Here is a 14,461-nt window from a genome sequence, read left to right as displayed (position 1 = left end):
TGTTGAAGCATCTTCTGGGTATATGCCCAAGAGTGGTATAGCTGGGTCCTCAGGTAGTGCTATGTCCAATTTTCTGAGGAACCATCAGACTGATTTCCAGAGTGGTTATACCAGCTTGCAATCCCAACAACAATGGAGGAGTGTTCCTCTTTCTCTATATCCTCGACAGCATCTACTATCACCTGAGATTTAATCTTAGCCATTCTGACTGGTGTGAGGTAGAATCTCAGGGTTGTTTTGATTTGCATTTCCCTGATGACTAAGGATGTTGAATACTTTTTTAGGTGCTTCTCAGCCATTCGAATTTCCTCAGTTGAGAATTCTTTGTTTAGCTCTGTACCCCATTTTTAATAGGGTTATTTGATTGTCTGGAATCTAGTTTCTTAAGTTCTTTGTATATATTAAATATTAGCCTTCTATCAGATGTAGGATTGGTAAAGATGTTTTCCCAATCTTTTGGTTGCCATTTTGTCCTATTGACAGTGTTCTTTGCCTTACAGAAACTTTGCAATTTTATGAGATCTCGTTTGTCAATTCTTGATCTTAGAGCATAAGCCATTGGTGTTCTGTTCAGGAACTTTCCCCTATGGCCAGGTATTTGAGGTTCTTCCCCACCTTCTCTTCTATTAGTTTCAGTGTATCTGCTTTTATGTGAAGGTCCTTTATCCACTTGGACTTGAGCTTTGTACAGGAGATAAGAATGGATCGATTTGCATTCTTCTACATGCTGATCTTCAGTTGAACCAACACCATTTCTTGAAAATGCTGTCCTTTTTCCACTGGATGGTTTTAGCTCCTTTTCAAAGATCAAGTGACTATAGGTATGTGGGTTCATTTCTGAGTCTTCAATTCTATTCCATTGATCTTCCTGCCTGTCTCTCTATCAATACCATGCAGTTTTTATGACTATTGCTCTGTAGTAGAGCTTGAGACCAGGGATTGTGACTCCCCCAAAAGTTCTTTTATTGTTGAGAATAGTTCTTGCTGTCCTGTACTTTTGTTGTTGTTGTTGTTCCAAATGAATTGGAGAATTTCTCTTTCTAACTCTGTGAAGAATTCAGTTGGGATTTTAATGGGGATTATATTGAATCTATAGGTTGCTTTCACAAGATGGCCATTTTTACTATACTAATCCTACCAATCCATGAGCATGGGAGATCTTTCCATCTTCTGAGATCTTCAATTTCTTTCTTCAGAGACCTGGAGTTCTTGTCATACAGATCTTTCACTTGCTTTGTTAAATTTACTCCAAGGTATTTTATATTATTTGTGACTATTGTGAAAGGTGTCATTTCCCTAATTTCTTTCTCAGCCTGTTTGTCCTTTGAGTAGAGGAAGGCTACTGATTTGTTTGAGTTGATTTTATATCCAGCCACTTTGCTGAAGTTGTTTATCATGTTTATGAGGTCTCTGGTGGAAGTTTTTGGGTCACTTAAGTATACTATCATACATCTGCAAATAGTGATATTTTTGACTTCTTCCTTTCCTATTTGTATTCCTTTTTTGTTCATATAGCAAATTACATTGATGGATTTCCATATATTGAACCATACCTGCATTCCTGAAATAAGGCCTACTTGATCATGATGGATGATTGTTTTGATGTATTCTTGGATTCAGTTTGTGAGAATTTTATTGAGTATTTTTGCATCGATATTCATAAAGGAGGTTGGTCTGAAGTTCTCTTTCTTTGTTGGATCTTTGTGTGGTTTAGATACGAGTGTAACTGTGGCATCATAGAACAAATTGAGTAGTGTTTCTTCTGTTTCTATTTTGTGTGATAGTTTGAAGAGAATTGGTATTAGGTCTTCCTTCAAGGTCTGATAGAATTCTGCACTAAAACCATCTGTTCCTGCACTTTTTTTGGTGGGGAGACTTTTAATGGCTGCTGCTATTTCTTTAGGGGTTATGAGACTATTTATCTGTTATGGGATGATTTATCTGCTCCTGACTTAACTTTGGTACCTGTTATCTGTTTAGAAAATTGTCCATTTTATCCATATTTTCCAGTTTTGTTGAGTATGGGCTTTTGTAGTAGGATCTGATGATTTTTTAAATTTCCTCAGTTTCTGTTATTATGTCTCCCTTTTCAGCTCTGATTTTATTAATTTGGATACTGTCTTTGTGCCCTCAGGTTAGTCTGGCTAACGGTTTATCTATCTTGTTGATATTCTCAAAGAACTAGCTCCTGGTTTTGTTGACACTATTTATAATTCTTTTTCTTTATATTTGGTTGATTTCAGCCCTGAGTTGAATTATTTCCTGACTTCTACTCTTCTTGGGTGTATTTGCTTCTTTTTGTTCTAGAGCTTTCAGGTGTGCTGTCAAGTTGCTAGTGTATGTTCTCTCCAGTTTCTTTTTGTAGACACTTAGAGCTATGAGTTTTCTCCTTAGCACTGCTTTCATTGTGTCCCATAAGTTTTGGTATGATGTGTCTTCATTTCCATTAAATTCTAAAAAGTCTTTAATTTCTTTCTTTATTTCTTCTTTGACCAAGTAATTATTGAGTAGAGCTTTTTTCAGTTTCCACGTGTATGTGGGCTTTCCACTGTTTTTGTTATTATTAAAGACCAGCCTTTGTGGTGATCTGATAGGATGCATGGGATTATTTCAATATTTTTTGTATCTGTTGAGGCCTGTTTTGTGACCAATTATATGGTCTATTTTAGAGAAGGTACCATGAGGTGCTGAGAAAAGGGTATAATCTTTTGTTTTAGGTTGAAATGTTCTGTAGATATCAGTTAAGTCCACTTGGTTCATAACTTCTGTTAATTTAACTGTGTCTCTGTTTGGTTTCTGTTTCCATGATCTGTCCATTACTGAGATTGGGGTATTGAAATCCTCCACTATTATTATGTGAGGTGCGATGTATGCTTTGAGCTTTAGTAATGTTTCTTTTATGAATGTGGGTGCCCTTGCATTTGGAGCATAGATATTAAGAATTGAGAGTTCACCTTGGTAGCTTTTTTCCTTTGACAAGTATAAAGTGTCCTTCCTTATCTTTTTTGACAACTTTTGGTTGAAAGTCAATTTTATTCGATATTAGAATGACTACTCCATCTTGTTTCCTGGGGCCATTTGCTTGGAAAATTGTTTTTTGGCCTTTTACTCTGAGGTAGTGTCTGTCTTTATTGCTAAGGTGCATTTTTTGTATGCAGCAATATCTTGGGTCCTGTTTATGTATCCAGTCTGTTAGTCTATGTCTTTTTATTGGGGAATTGAGTCCATTGATATTAAGAGATATTAAGGAAAAGTGATTGTTTCTTCCTGTTACTTTTGTTATTAGAGGTGGAACTATGTTTGTGTAGCTATCTTCTTTTTGGTTTGTTGAAAGATTACTTTCCTGCTATTTCTAGATTGTAGTTTCCCTCCTGTGTTGGAGTTTTCCATCTATTATCCTTTGTAGGTCTGGATTTGTGGGGAGATATTGTGTAAATTTGGTTTTGTCATGGAATATCTTGGTTTGTTCATCTATAGTGATTGAGACTTTTGCTGGGTATAATAGTCTGGGTTGGCATCTGTGTTCTCTTAGGGTCTGTATTACATCAGTCCAGGATCTTCTGGCTTTTATAGACTCTGGTGAGAAGTCTGCTGTAATTCTTATGGGTCTGCCTTTACATGTTACCTGAGCTTTTTCCGTTACTGCTTTTAGTATTTTTTCTTTATTTTGTACATTTGATGTTTTGATTATTATGTGATGGGAGGTATTTCTCTTCTGGTCTAGTATATTTGGAGTTCTGTAGGCTTCTTGTATGTTCATGGGCATCTCTTTTTTAAGGTAAGGAAAGTTTTCCTCTATAATTTTGTTGAAGATGTTTACTGGCCCTTTAAGTTGGGAATCTTCACTCTCATCTATACCTATTATCCTTAGATTTGGTCTTCTCATTGTGTCCTGAATTTCCTTGATGTTTTGGGTTAGGAGCTTTTGCATTTTGCATTTTCTTTAACAGTTTTGAGGCTGTAGCTTCTGTGTGGGTGTGGTTCCTGTTGGGCTGAGTTGTGGGTCCCCTGTGTCTGCTGCCTCAGGCTGCTGGGGGGGGGGCAGAAGTTCTGGAATTTGACAGAGTTTACTCCACAGGGTGCTGGGTGGACTTTGGGCTCTTCTATCTCTTCTGTTGATGATGCTTCCATCTTTGACTCCTAATCTCTTTCCTAGGTTTTCTATCTCCAGGGTAGTCTTTTGTTGTGATTTCTTTATTGTTTCTACTTCCATTTTTAGATCCTAGATGGTTTTGTTTAGTTCCTTCACCTATTTGGTTGTGTTTTCTTGTAATTCTTTAAGGGGTTTTTGTGCTTCCTCTTTAAGGGCTTCTACCTGTTTACCTGTGTTCTTCTGTATGTCTTTAAGGGAGTTGTTTATGTCCTTCTTAAAGTCCTCTATCATCAGCATGAGAAGTGATTTTAATTCTGAATCCTGCTTTTCCAGTGTGATTGGGTGTCCAGGACTTGCTATGTTGGGAGAACTGGATTATGATGATGCCAGGTAACTTTGGTTTCTGTTGCTTATGTTCTTGCGCTTGCCTTTCACCATCTGGTTATCTCTAGTGCTACCTACACTCACTGTCTCTGACTAGAGCCTGTCTGTCCTGTTATCTTGCCTGTGTCAGAACTCCTCAGAGTCCATCTGCTTCTGTAATCCTGTGATCCTGAGCTCCTGGGTGGAAGAGCTTCTGGGACTCAGGCTGCCTCTGGGATCCTAAAATCTGTTGCTGGTAGTACAGTGGTTCTTTCTCTGCTCCAAAGTGCAGTGGTTCCTCTGAGACACTTTAGGATATGTTGTCTTCAGAGGAGCAGACCAGCTAGGTGTCTGCCCCAGACAAAAGGACCAGTTGAGGGGTGGATGGGGAGTGGTATTTTGGAGGGGTGGGGTTTGTGTGGGTTATGGGTTCTGAGTACCTCAGGCTCCCAGTTGCAGCTCTGGGGCTTAGGGTTGTGGAGGAGGGTTCTAATCTGCTACTAGGAATGTTCAGGATATGGTGGCTTCAGAGGAGCAGACCAGCTAGGTGTCTCCATTCTCAACTTCTATGAGTAGTTAGTTCTCCAGCACAAATTGAGAGCCTGAAAACCAGGGAATACCTGCTTTGGCTTTTCCAATCTCTGTGCTTTCACACCCCCAGAGCAATGTCTAGGGGATTCCCTGAAGCCTAGCACCCTTCTGGCAACTGCATGGTATAAGCACAGTCAAACCCCCTGCCTTTCACCTCCTAAGGGAGGTGGGTGGAACACAGACCAAAAAGGGTTCACAGTGTGAGCAAATATCCTGTAATAATTGTTTTGTTTGGTAAGAAGCCAGGAAATAGTTGTGTACTCAGAATCTGATCACAATCACAGGAAAGACTGACCTATTCTCCACATGACAAACAATCATGTTTCCAGGCTGCACACCAGTAGGTTATCTTTCCTTTCATATCAAGATGGTGGAAACAACAAACTGAAGAAATAAATGGGGTAAGCCACATTGGCATTATTTCTAATTTTTGAAGTGAGACTCTAAAACTATATTCACATATAATAGGACCCTCCTCCTACTATGTGGAGGCTACTTACTGGTAGGGCAGACTGCTTTCTTCACTGGAGGCTACTTGGGTTTCCATAGTGTAGTAAAGATGTTTGCCTGACACTGTGGAGGCTACATCTAGCTACTAAAGGCTGCTTCCTATGATGAGTCTGCTTGTAGCTATATGCATGTGGAGGCTACTTCCTGCTAAGGGAAGTGTCCCCATTATCTATATGCTGTGCAATCATGATTCATTTTGTAGCCAGAACTTTCCCATGATAATCACCATTTTTAAGGCTGCAAGCTATATTTTCTGTTGCTTTTCTTTTTTCAGCTATGTTCATTAAAAGACCCTGGGCTTTACCCTGTAAGTACAAGACCAGATATTTACATAATTCTTAAGTTTGTTTATCTAATTAAATAATTATAATCTAATTAAAGGAAAATTCCCTATGAATATAAAATGCTTTTTATATCAATAAGAGAGAAATAGATATAAAAGTTTATTCTTCTTTAATTCCACAGAAGAATCCACCTGAAGTGTTCTTGAAGGAGGATTTCTTCAGTGATAAGCACAATAAAGTTTTAGGCATACTCATATTTCATCTCCATAAATAGATAACAGAGAAAAAAGAAATTTCTCTTTTATACACCTCAAATGTGTAGGATCCTGAATGTAATTAATGGTGGAACTTAAAAAGATAAAGCTGCCTAGTGACAAGATAGTTATCATTTTAAAAGGTTTACTTTTATGTGTTTGAATATGTTGCCAATACATATGTATGGACCTGTACCACATGTATGATGATTGTTCATGCAGGTCAGAGGAGGGCTCAGGTCTATCTTGGATGGCTATTTATCTACCAAATTGGTTCTGGGCACTCAATTAAGTCTCCTGAAAAATCAACAATTGTTCTTGTCTCCTGATTGTACTATCTCACCTCAGGCTAGTTATTTTTAGGAAAATAAATATTCTTAAAATCATAAGGGAAAATATCAATTTCTTCATGGGTTAGAAACAAACATACAAAAAATAATTTTGCTAATTTTCACACCATTTATTTAAAAAAATTATAATTCTGCCAACATTAAGTCTACAAAGATATCAAAAGACAAATCTCTCATTGCTACAGCTATAATCATATTTAAATTTTCTGTAATTATATTAATAATGGCAAACCCCCATATGTAATGATGCTTCATAAAACCTGCTACTTTGGCATGTATTTCTATGTATACTTGCATTCAATTAAAGCTAAGCTCCCATCAGCCCTCTTCCTGATAGCTCACATTGAGATGATTTATCCAACTTTATACCCAATGTGTATAAATTGTTTTATACACATACAATATATTTCTCTAAAACACAAGAGTCAACAAAGAGTAACACACAACATGTATTAATAATTTCAAAACTTTAACCTGAAGAATGTGGTACATTAATAATTGGACATTTTTGAATGAAAATGTGGACATGACCACACCAAGTTCTCATTGACAAGAAGGTTTTTATTGTAGATATGAAAGAGAGAACATTCAGAAACATTTAGAAGCATCTAAGGCACTGAGAAATTGTAGCACATTAGACAAGGCCCATACACAGAACCAGGCCATGAGGAGAGAAGTGAGGAGAGCAACAGAAGTCAAAGAAAACAGTGCAAAAGAAAGAAAAAAGTGCATGAGAAGAACCAAGAAGACAAGGAGGACTCTGAGAAGAAACAAGACCAACAGTTGGTCCTCTCTGCTCTGTCCCTTTCACTGTCAGGGATGGCTATATACAGTTACCCCATAGACTGACTAACTTACCTAGGTTTTAAAGGATAGGGGAGCTAGGGGAAGTGAAGGGAAGATGAAAGTATAAAGAGTTTTAATTTAGATGGCAGGGGTAGTGCTGAAAGGAGCCAAACCCTGTAAGAGGTTATTTGCAATGCTGTGAGAAGCTGGCAGCCAGAATATGCTATGATACGTTAATAGGCACCTCAGTTAGCCATTTGTCCTGAGTATCTTTGGGACTAAACACACTTGAGATGTTGAAACTGTCTAAGATACTGGGTAACAGGGAGGGACCCTCCAGAGGCAAGGTCATGAAATTATACTTTCAATGAAACCCTGTGCCTTCTGCATGCTTCTATATCATCCTTTTTGTGTTTCAAATGCTGACAGAAAAGTTCTTACTCTGATTCACAATTGCTTCCTTGGAGTTGCTCCTGTAATTCATACTACTATTTGTTTTGTTTCCTGACAGGAACTCAGGACCAAGGTGTTTAAAAGTTACCTCAGACACTTGTGAAGATGCTGTCAACATGGTTCTAGATGTGAGTTTACAATGACTTATCTTCTGGGAAAGAATACCAGGAGATCATGAACCTTTAAGTGAAGGAAAGTGTCCCACCAGAGCTTCAGCTAACTTACTTCTCATGACAAAGATCACAGCAACTACAACAGTGTCACCCAGCATTGAGGTGAGCGAACAGTGCACAGGAGTAGTAAGAACTGAAGATATTAGGAAGCAGGTTTGGGAAAAGTCATGCTTGTGCTCCTGGAAGCATCTTACTTTTTTCACAGTGGTTTCTCTTTATTTTAGTTGTAATTAAAATCTATCTTAAAAATTCCATCAGCTCTACTGAAATAAAGGGGAAAATGAGACGAACAAGAAAGGAAGCAAAAAAAGAAAGGGAAGGAAAGAAGGAAAGAAGGAAAGGAGAAGGAAGAAAGGAAGGAAGGAAGGAAGGAAGGAAGGAAGGAAGGAAGGAAGGAAGGAAGCTAGAAAGGAGAAAAGATAAAGTAAGGAAGAAAGGATGAAGGAAAGAAAGAGAATTTAAGGCATTCATAGTAGGAACAGGGGACTGTGGTTTGGTTTAGGCATTGAATGGGCTTTTGGATGAAAGTGGAGTAATTACAACTTTAGGCATAGCATGCTGTCTTCAATACTCAAACCCTTTTCCTTCCATAAGCAGCTACTGAGTCTCTCTTATCACAGTTATCACTTCATTTTCTTCTTTCCTTTTTTCATCTAGCCTTTTTCTCTTTCTCTTCTCTCTGTCTCTGTCTTTCTTTACCTCTTTCTATATTTTTTGCATGTTTCCTCCTAAATTTTAGACTTTCAAAGAAAGATTTAATTAAATTTTTTATTTTTTATTTTTTTTACCGATAACCATGAAATTCACATCCAGAATCTTGCAATGGTTGGAAAAGCCATGTATGACATCCACATCTTATCCTGATATCTTAAAGTACTTTGATTCATTTCCTTCCTCCTACTCACCAGTTTTTATACTTTAAAAAACTCTACATTATATTTTTGTCTCTACAGAGCAGGATTCAAATAATGGGTGAAAGAGGATACAGATTCTAGTAAATGAAATTATCTTATCAATGGTAGAATTATAAGGTGATTTTTTTAATTAGAAAAATTGAATTTTATGGAAGCAACAAGATTAATTCATTAATTGAATGAACTATATTTATCATGGTGGGAATATTTTTTTTTTTTTTTGGTACTTCAGATAGTCAGAAATATGACAGATATTTCTATGTTTAGTTCTATGTTTCACTAAATACATCCAAAAATTGTTTTTGTCTATGATTCCAGCTCATGTGTTATTTGAAAGAACAAACACATACAGTGGTCTTGGCATGTGAAGCCTGTCCTCTTAGAACTCTCCACTTCTGGAAAATAGACATAGGTATGTATGGGTTTCTCTATTTCTATTTTCATAGGCAATGTGTAGAGTTTCAGAAGGTATCATATCTGTGGTTGATTCCAGGGATTGCTGTGACAAAAAGAAACCCAAATGAAAACAAATCTCTACATCTTACTCCTAATATACCTCAAATTCTTATAGACAGAAATCAAATTCATCATTGTGACCCCAAATTTGATATTACTAACCTATGAATCCATGTCAGTTTTGACTTTACTTGACTGCATTCACTGTAGCTCTGTACCATATAACATAGCCTGAACTTTTCATATCTTAACCATAATTCTCTTTTATTTAAGATTAGAACTAATGTCAAACTACAAACATTTATACTGCTAACCATTGTGGGTATACAGTTCAGTCATGAACTGAGTTGCAGGACATTTTCATCACACACCCAAGACTGTGTCCCTGGAACAGTCACATTCTTCTTGCAGCCATGTGAATCATCACTGGTTTTTTTTTTTTAATTTGCATTACACAATTCACTTATTTTTATTGAAGGCAAATGCAGCTAAGACAGTGTACATGTACAGAGATTAGTAGATGTGTTTTGGGAGCTGTGTCTCTCCTTCCATAATGTGGGACCCTGGAATGAACCCTGCTCATCAGACTAGATATAAAGCTCCTTTACCTGCACAGCAGTCTTACTGCCATCATCATTTTAGTTTCTGTGTGTTTGTAGCAAGTCACTCTAGTTAAAATGAAGTTGAGTTTGTGATGAAAACACAGTGTATAATAAAGAGTTATACAGCAATGTAACTAGTCATAGCACTTAACACAGTGTCTCTAGTAATATCCATGTTTTAAAGGATAGTTGTTATACCATTGTTTATGTACAGTACTTTTTTTGTTTTTATTGGATATTTTATTTATTTACAATACAGATGTCATCCCCTTTCCCCATTTTCCCTCCTTAGAACCCCCTATCCTATACCCCTACTTTCTTTATGCTTTTATACCATTTTGATTACATGCATGTATTAAGGTCAGTTCTAGGTTGTATAGTACTTTTTATTCATCACACATTTTGTTGTTGTTATGGATGATGATGATGATTGACACGTGGAATAATTGTAATATTCAGCTCCTGTGAATGATTATGTTGTGGATATGACCAAGGAGGTACTTCTTTAAGACTCTGATTTTAATTCATTTTTATGGGTACTAAGGAGTGAAATTGGTGGATAAAACAGGAATTCCTCTTTCATAAGAAAAACTATTCTTTTTTCATAGTGTACCTACACCATGAGAACGTCATTCAGAAAGATGCTTGTAATAGCAAAATAATTAACAAAGCATAAGAAATAGGTCTTAACAAATGCACTGCTTTCGGGGGAAATTATTGCAATTTAAAGCACATTCTATAAATCAAAGAAATATGAACATTTGAGACATGTTCTGCAAAGAAAACTCCAGGGACACAAACAAGAGTTTTCTATGCACAAAATGACAACACAGTCACTGTATTACCAAAAAATACCTATTATAAATATCATTCTTTTTCAAATTGTCATACTGATATAAAATTTATATAAAAAGGGTAGGATGTAGCTCAATGGGAAAGTGTTCATCTTTTGTTCATGAGACTCTGGGTTTAGTCTCCAGTGTAATTCAGTTCTTATAAAAGACAAAAAAAGACAAGAATGTTCCTAAGAACTTTAAGAATTTAAGTGCAAATTGTTCACATTTTATTGACTATGAAACTCATCATTATTAAATAGCAAAATTTACTATGAAACTATAATCTTGTTTTTCTAATTTGGCTTGATTCTTTTTTTTTTACATTTTTAAATTAGCATACATAGTATTAAGTATTAGATTTCATTATGATGTTTTCCACTAAATTTTTTTCATTCTCTTTTTAAACTTCTCTCTCTCTCTCTCTCTCTCTCTCTCTATATATATATATATATATATATATATATATATATTTGTTCCAACCCCTCCCCTTGATTCCTCAACAACTCTTTTTTTCCCCATTCTGTCATCTCCTTTTCGGATTTATTATCCAAAACCACTTTCTCTCCACACTTACATATATAGTGACATTGTGATTCACATCAGTATTTGAGACAGAATGTCTGCTTTATTGTCCCCAAGTCTATGTCACCTTGGTAAAATTATTGTATTTCCATCTAATTCCTGAAAGTTTCATGATTATATTTTCTTATACAAATTTACGCATCTACTCTGTATTTATACCACACTTTGATTATCTGCTGATGACCATCATTTCTCTTCTGCTCTAAATTATGCACTTAACATAGATATGCAATGTCTCTGTGACAGGACATACAGTTCTTCTGGTATATGCCCAGATGTTATATAGCTGTGTTATATTGTAATCCTTTTTATTTGACTGAGAAATTTTCACATTTATTTCTATAATGAACAAAGTAGTTAACCTCCTATTATTGAATGAAGATTCTTTTTTTGTCCCACACCATAATATGTATTTCTTGTGATCTATTCTGTTGATGTTAATCATTCTAAGGGGTACAATGCAGTAACAAAGAATTTTTAATTTGCATTTACTTGTTAGGCAAAAATGTTGAATACTTTCAGGAACCATTTACTGCCCATTGGTGCTTTGTTTTTAAAGAAATTCTTGCCCATTTTCTTAACTACTTGTTTGCTGGAAAGTTTATGAAGTTTATGAAATCTGCATTTGCCTTTGTGCATGTAGGTTTTAAACTCCCGAGTGAAATACAGAAATCAAAGATTTTCTTTCATTCAGTAGGTTTTATCTCCGCTTGGCTGGTAGTTTCCTTTAATGTGCAGAAAGCTTTTAATTTCATGCAGTTCCATTAGTCAATTCTTGGTGCATTTCTTGTGTTGTTCTTGTATGGTTGTCTCTAGGCCTTGCATGTCTAACACTTTTCCTCTAAAAATTTTAGCATCTTATTTTGAGAATAATTTAACATTAATATTTGTGCCCATTGGGGGGATATAAATATAATCCCATTGTGCACGTCTAATCACTAAGTTACCCCAACCATTCAAGAAAAAAGTGACTGTGTCTTCCTGACATTCTTCCTGAGAACTCCTCTAACTCAGCAGGGCATTGGGATGGAATACCTTTATCCTTCTTACTCAGGTCATTTCCTGTGTGGCTTTGTATATTCGTATGTGCCAGATTCCCTGTACAGCTTTTGTTATTATGATTAACAAGAGTTGATTGCCTACCATATAGGTGATTCAGTAACACTACAAATAGAACTTGGTAATTATTTTTCAATTATATTGAAGACAAACAATACTAATTTTTATACTTCTATAATGTTTTGTATAATGTTTTACTTTGCTATGGAGTCTACACTAGGGTTGTTGCCCTCCATATACTAAGTCACTTTAACTTTTGCTTTTATTTATGGTGATTTGTTCTAACTAATGTCTTTTTATTCAGTATGTGATGATCTCTCCTTGCAATTTTCACTCCCATGTCCTCATTGTAGTTCCTTAACTATTGGCAATTTTGAGCCTTTTTCTGCACACATTTTGGACATTTCTGAATTCTTTATATGAAATTTATTCAAGTTGTTAACCCATTTCAACTTATTTTATATTTTAGGTTTTTCCAAATTTATTTTACATATTTGTTTAGAGTATAGAGATGAGTAATGTATAAGAATTCATCCTCCTGTTACTTTTCATCTGTGTTCATTTCCTAGCTCCAAGTAAATCTAGCTGTAGAAGATGACAAGCCTTTGGCTTCTGCTGGCAATCAAACTCATATGCAAGCTCCCAAACATATACTTAAGTAAAAACGAGATAAATCTTAAAATAAAGTATGCTTTTTCTTCACTCATTCTAACTACACACTTCAAATATTTCTGTCATTTTTTTATGAATTTTGAAACATTTTGCAGAATTTTGCAAATAATGTCAATGGCCATCTTTGAAAATTCACTGCAAAACATTGAGTTTATTCAACAGAAAAAATACACATTAATCTTTTTTATTTTTATAACATGCTTATCTGTATATATCTCTAACATTTTTAGAACTGCCACTATAGACAAGAGCACCAAGAATTTAATAGGTAAGTCTGTCTCTGTCTCTTGACTCATAGAATTAAAGATGTCTACCACCATGTCCAGAGAAAATATTAAACTTGAGTAAACATATCCTATTTTCCCATTACATTAAGATAATAGAGAATATCTAATCCATAAACCAAACTGTTTTAAACACCTTTTTGCAGTGAGAGAGCTATTTAAATACACTGTAGTGAGTAATGCTTTATGCTTACTTCACGAAATAATGTATACTCATAAGGCATGTTCAGGGACTTTGGACCAAAATACATTTATTTTCTTTTTTTTTTTAAATAGAAATGAAAATGGATCCTGAAAACTTTGCAATAGAAACTTTTCTCTTTTGCCAGATTACAGTGGGAATGTTTGGAAATTCTTCAATCCTATTTTATTATATCATTTTGATATTAACAAGAAAGCATTTAACTCCCAAAGACCTGATTATAGAGCACTTGACTTTTGCCAACTCCTTGACTATTGTCTTAAGAGGCTTTCCACAGACAGTGACATATTTTGGGTTTAAGAATTTTCTAGATAACATGGGATGTAAATTAATAGTGTATATTTCCCGAATAACAAGGGGAATGTCCCTATATACCATGTGCCTACTAAGTTGTTTCCAAGCAATCACAATCAGCCCCAGTAACTCAAGGTGGATGAAGCTTAAATACAGAGCAAGCAAGTATATTGGTCCCTCCTGCTCACTCAGTTGGCTTGTGCACCTGCTTCTAAACATCTTGACTCCACTAAGAGCAACAGGCCCCAGTTACAAGAAAAATGCAACTAACAGGTTGAGTTATGGATATTGCTCATCGTTTGCTTCTGGTAGTGTGGAAACTACATTGTATATACTCCTAGTGTGCTTCTCTGATGCCTTGTGTCTCAGTCTCATGGCCTGCTCAAGTGTCTCCATGGTGAGTATACTCTACAGACATAAGAGACATGTCAAGCATATTCACAGTGCTCAACATTTTCTGAAAGTTTCACCAGAAGACAGAGCCACACAAACTATCCTCATCTTGCTATGCACCTTTGTCATCTCTTACTCATTCTCTTCCATTGTGGCTGTTGTTAGGACCTGCTTAAACTATCCAGTGATTTGGGGAGTAAATATATTTACATTTCTAGAAATATTCTTTCCCATATTTTGCCCCTTTGTACTCATCACCAATATGAAATCTAGTTTCAGTCTGTTTTTACCCTGTGTGGGTAAGAAATAG

The 14,461-nt window shown here is 35.8% G+C and overlaps 1 protein-coding gene across 1 annotated transcript; it reads left to right on the top strand.

Moving 5' to 3' along the window:
• The first annotated feature begins 13,513 nt into the window (after window positions 1–13,513).
• LOC143440758 (vomeronasal type-1 receptor 4-like) lies at window positions 13,514–14,461 on the top strand. Its single transcript, XM_076927541.1, has one exon. It carries the CDS (start codon window positions 13,541–13,543, stop codon window positions 14,459–14,461), a length of 921 nt encoding a protein of 306 aa, XP_076783656.1. The 5' UTR covers window positions 13,514–13,540.

Source organism: Arvicanthis niloticus, chromosome 30 (genome assembly GCF_011762505.2).
Source record: "Arvicanthis niloticus isolate mArvNil1 chromosome 30, mArvNil1.pat.X, whole genome shotgun sequence".
NCBI classification, from domain to species: Eukaryota; Metazoa; Chordata; class Mammalia; order Rodentia; family Muridae; genus Arvicanthis; species Arvicanthis niloticus.
The sequence above is the reverse complement of the archived record's forward strand: the minus strand, read 5'-3'. Positions and strand labels throughout refer to the sequence as shown.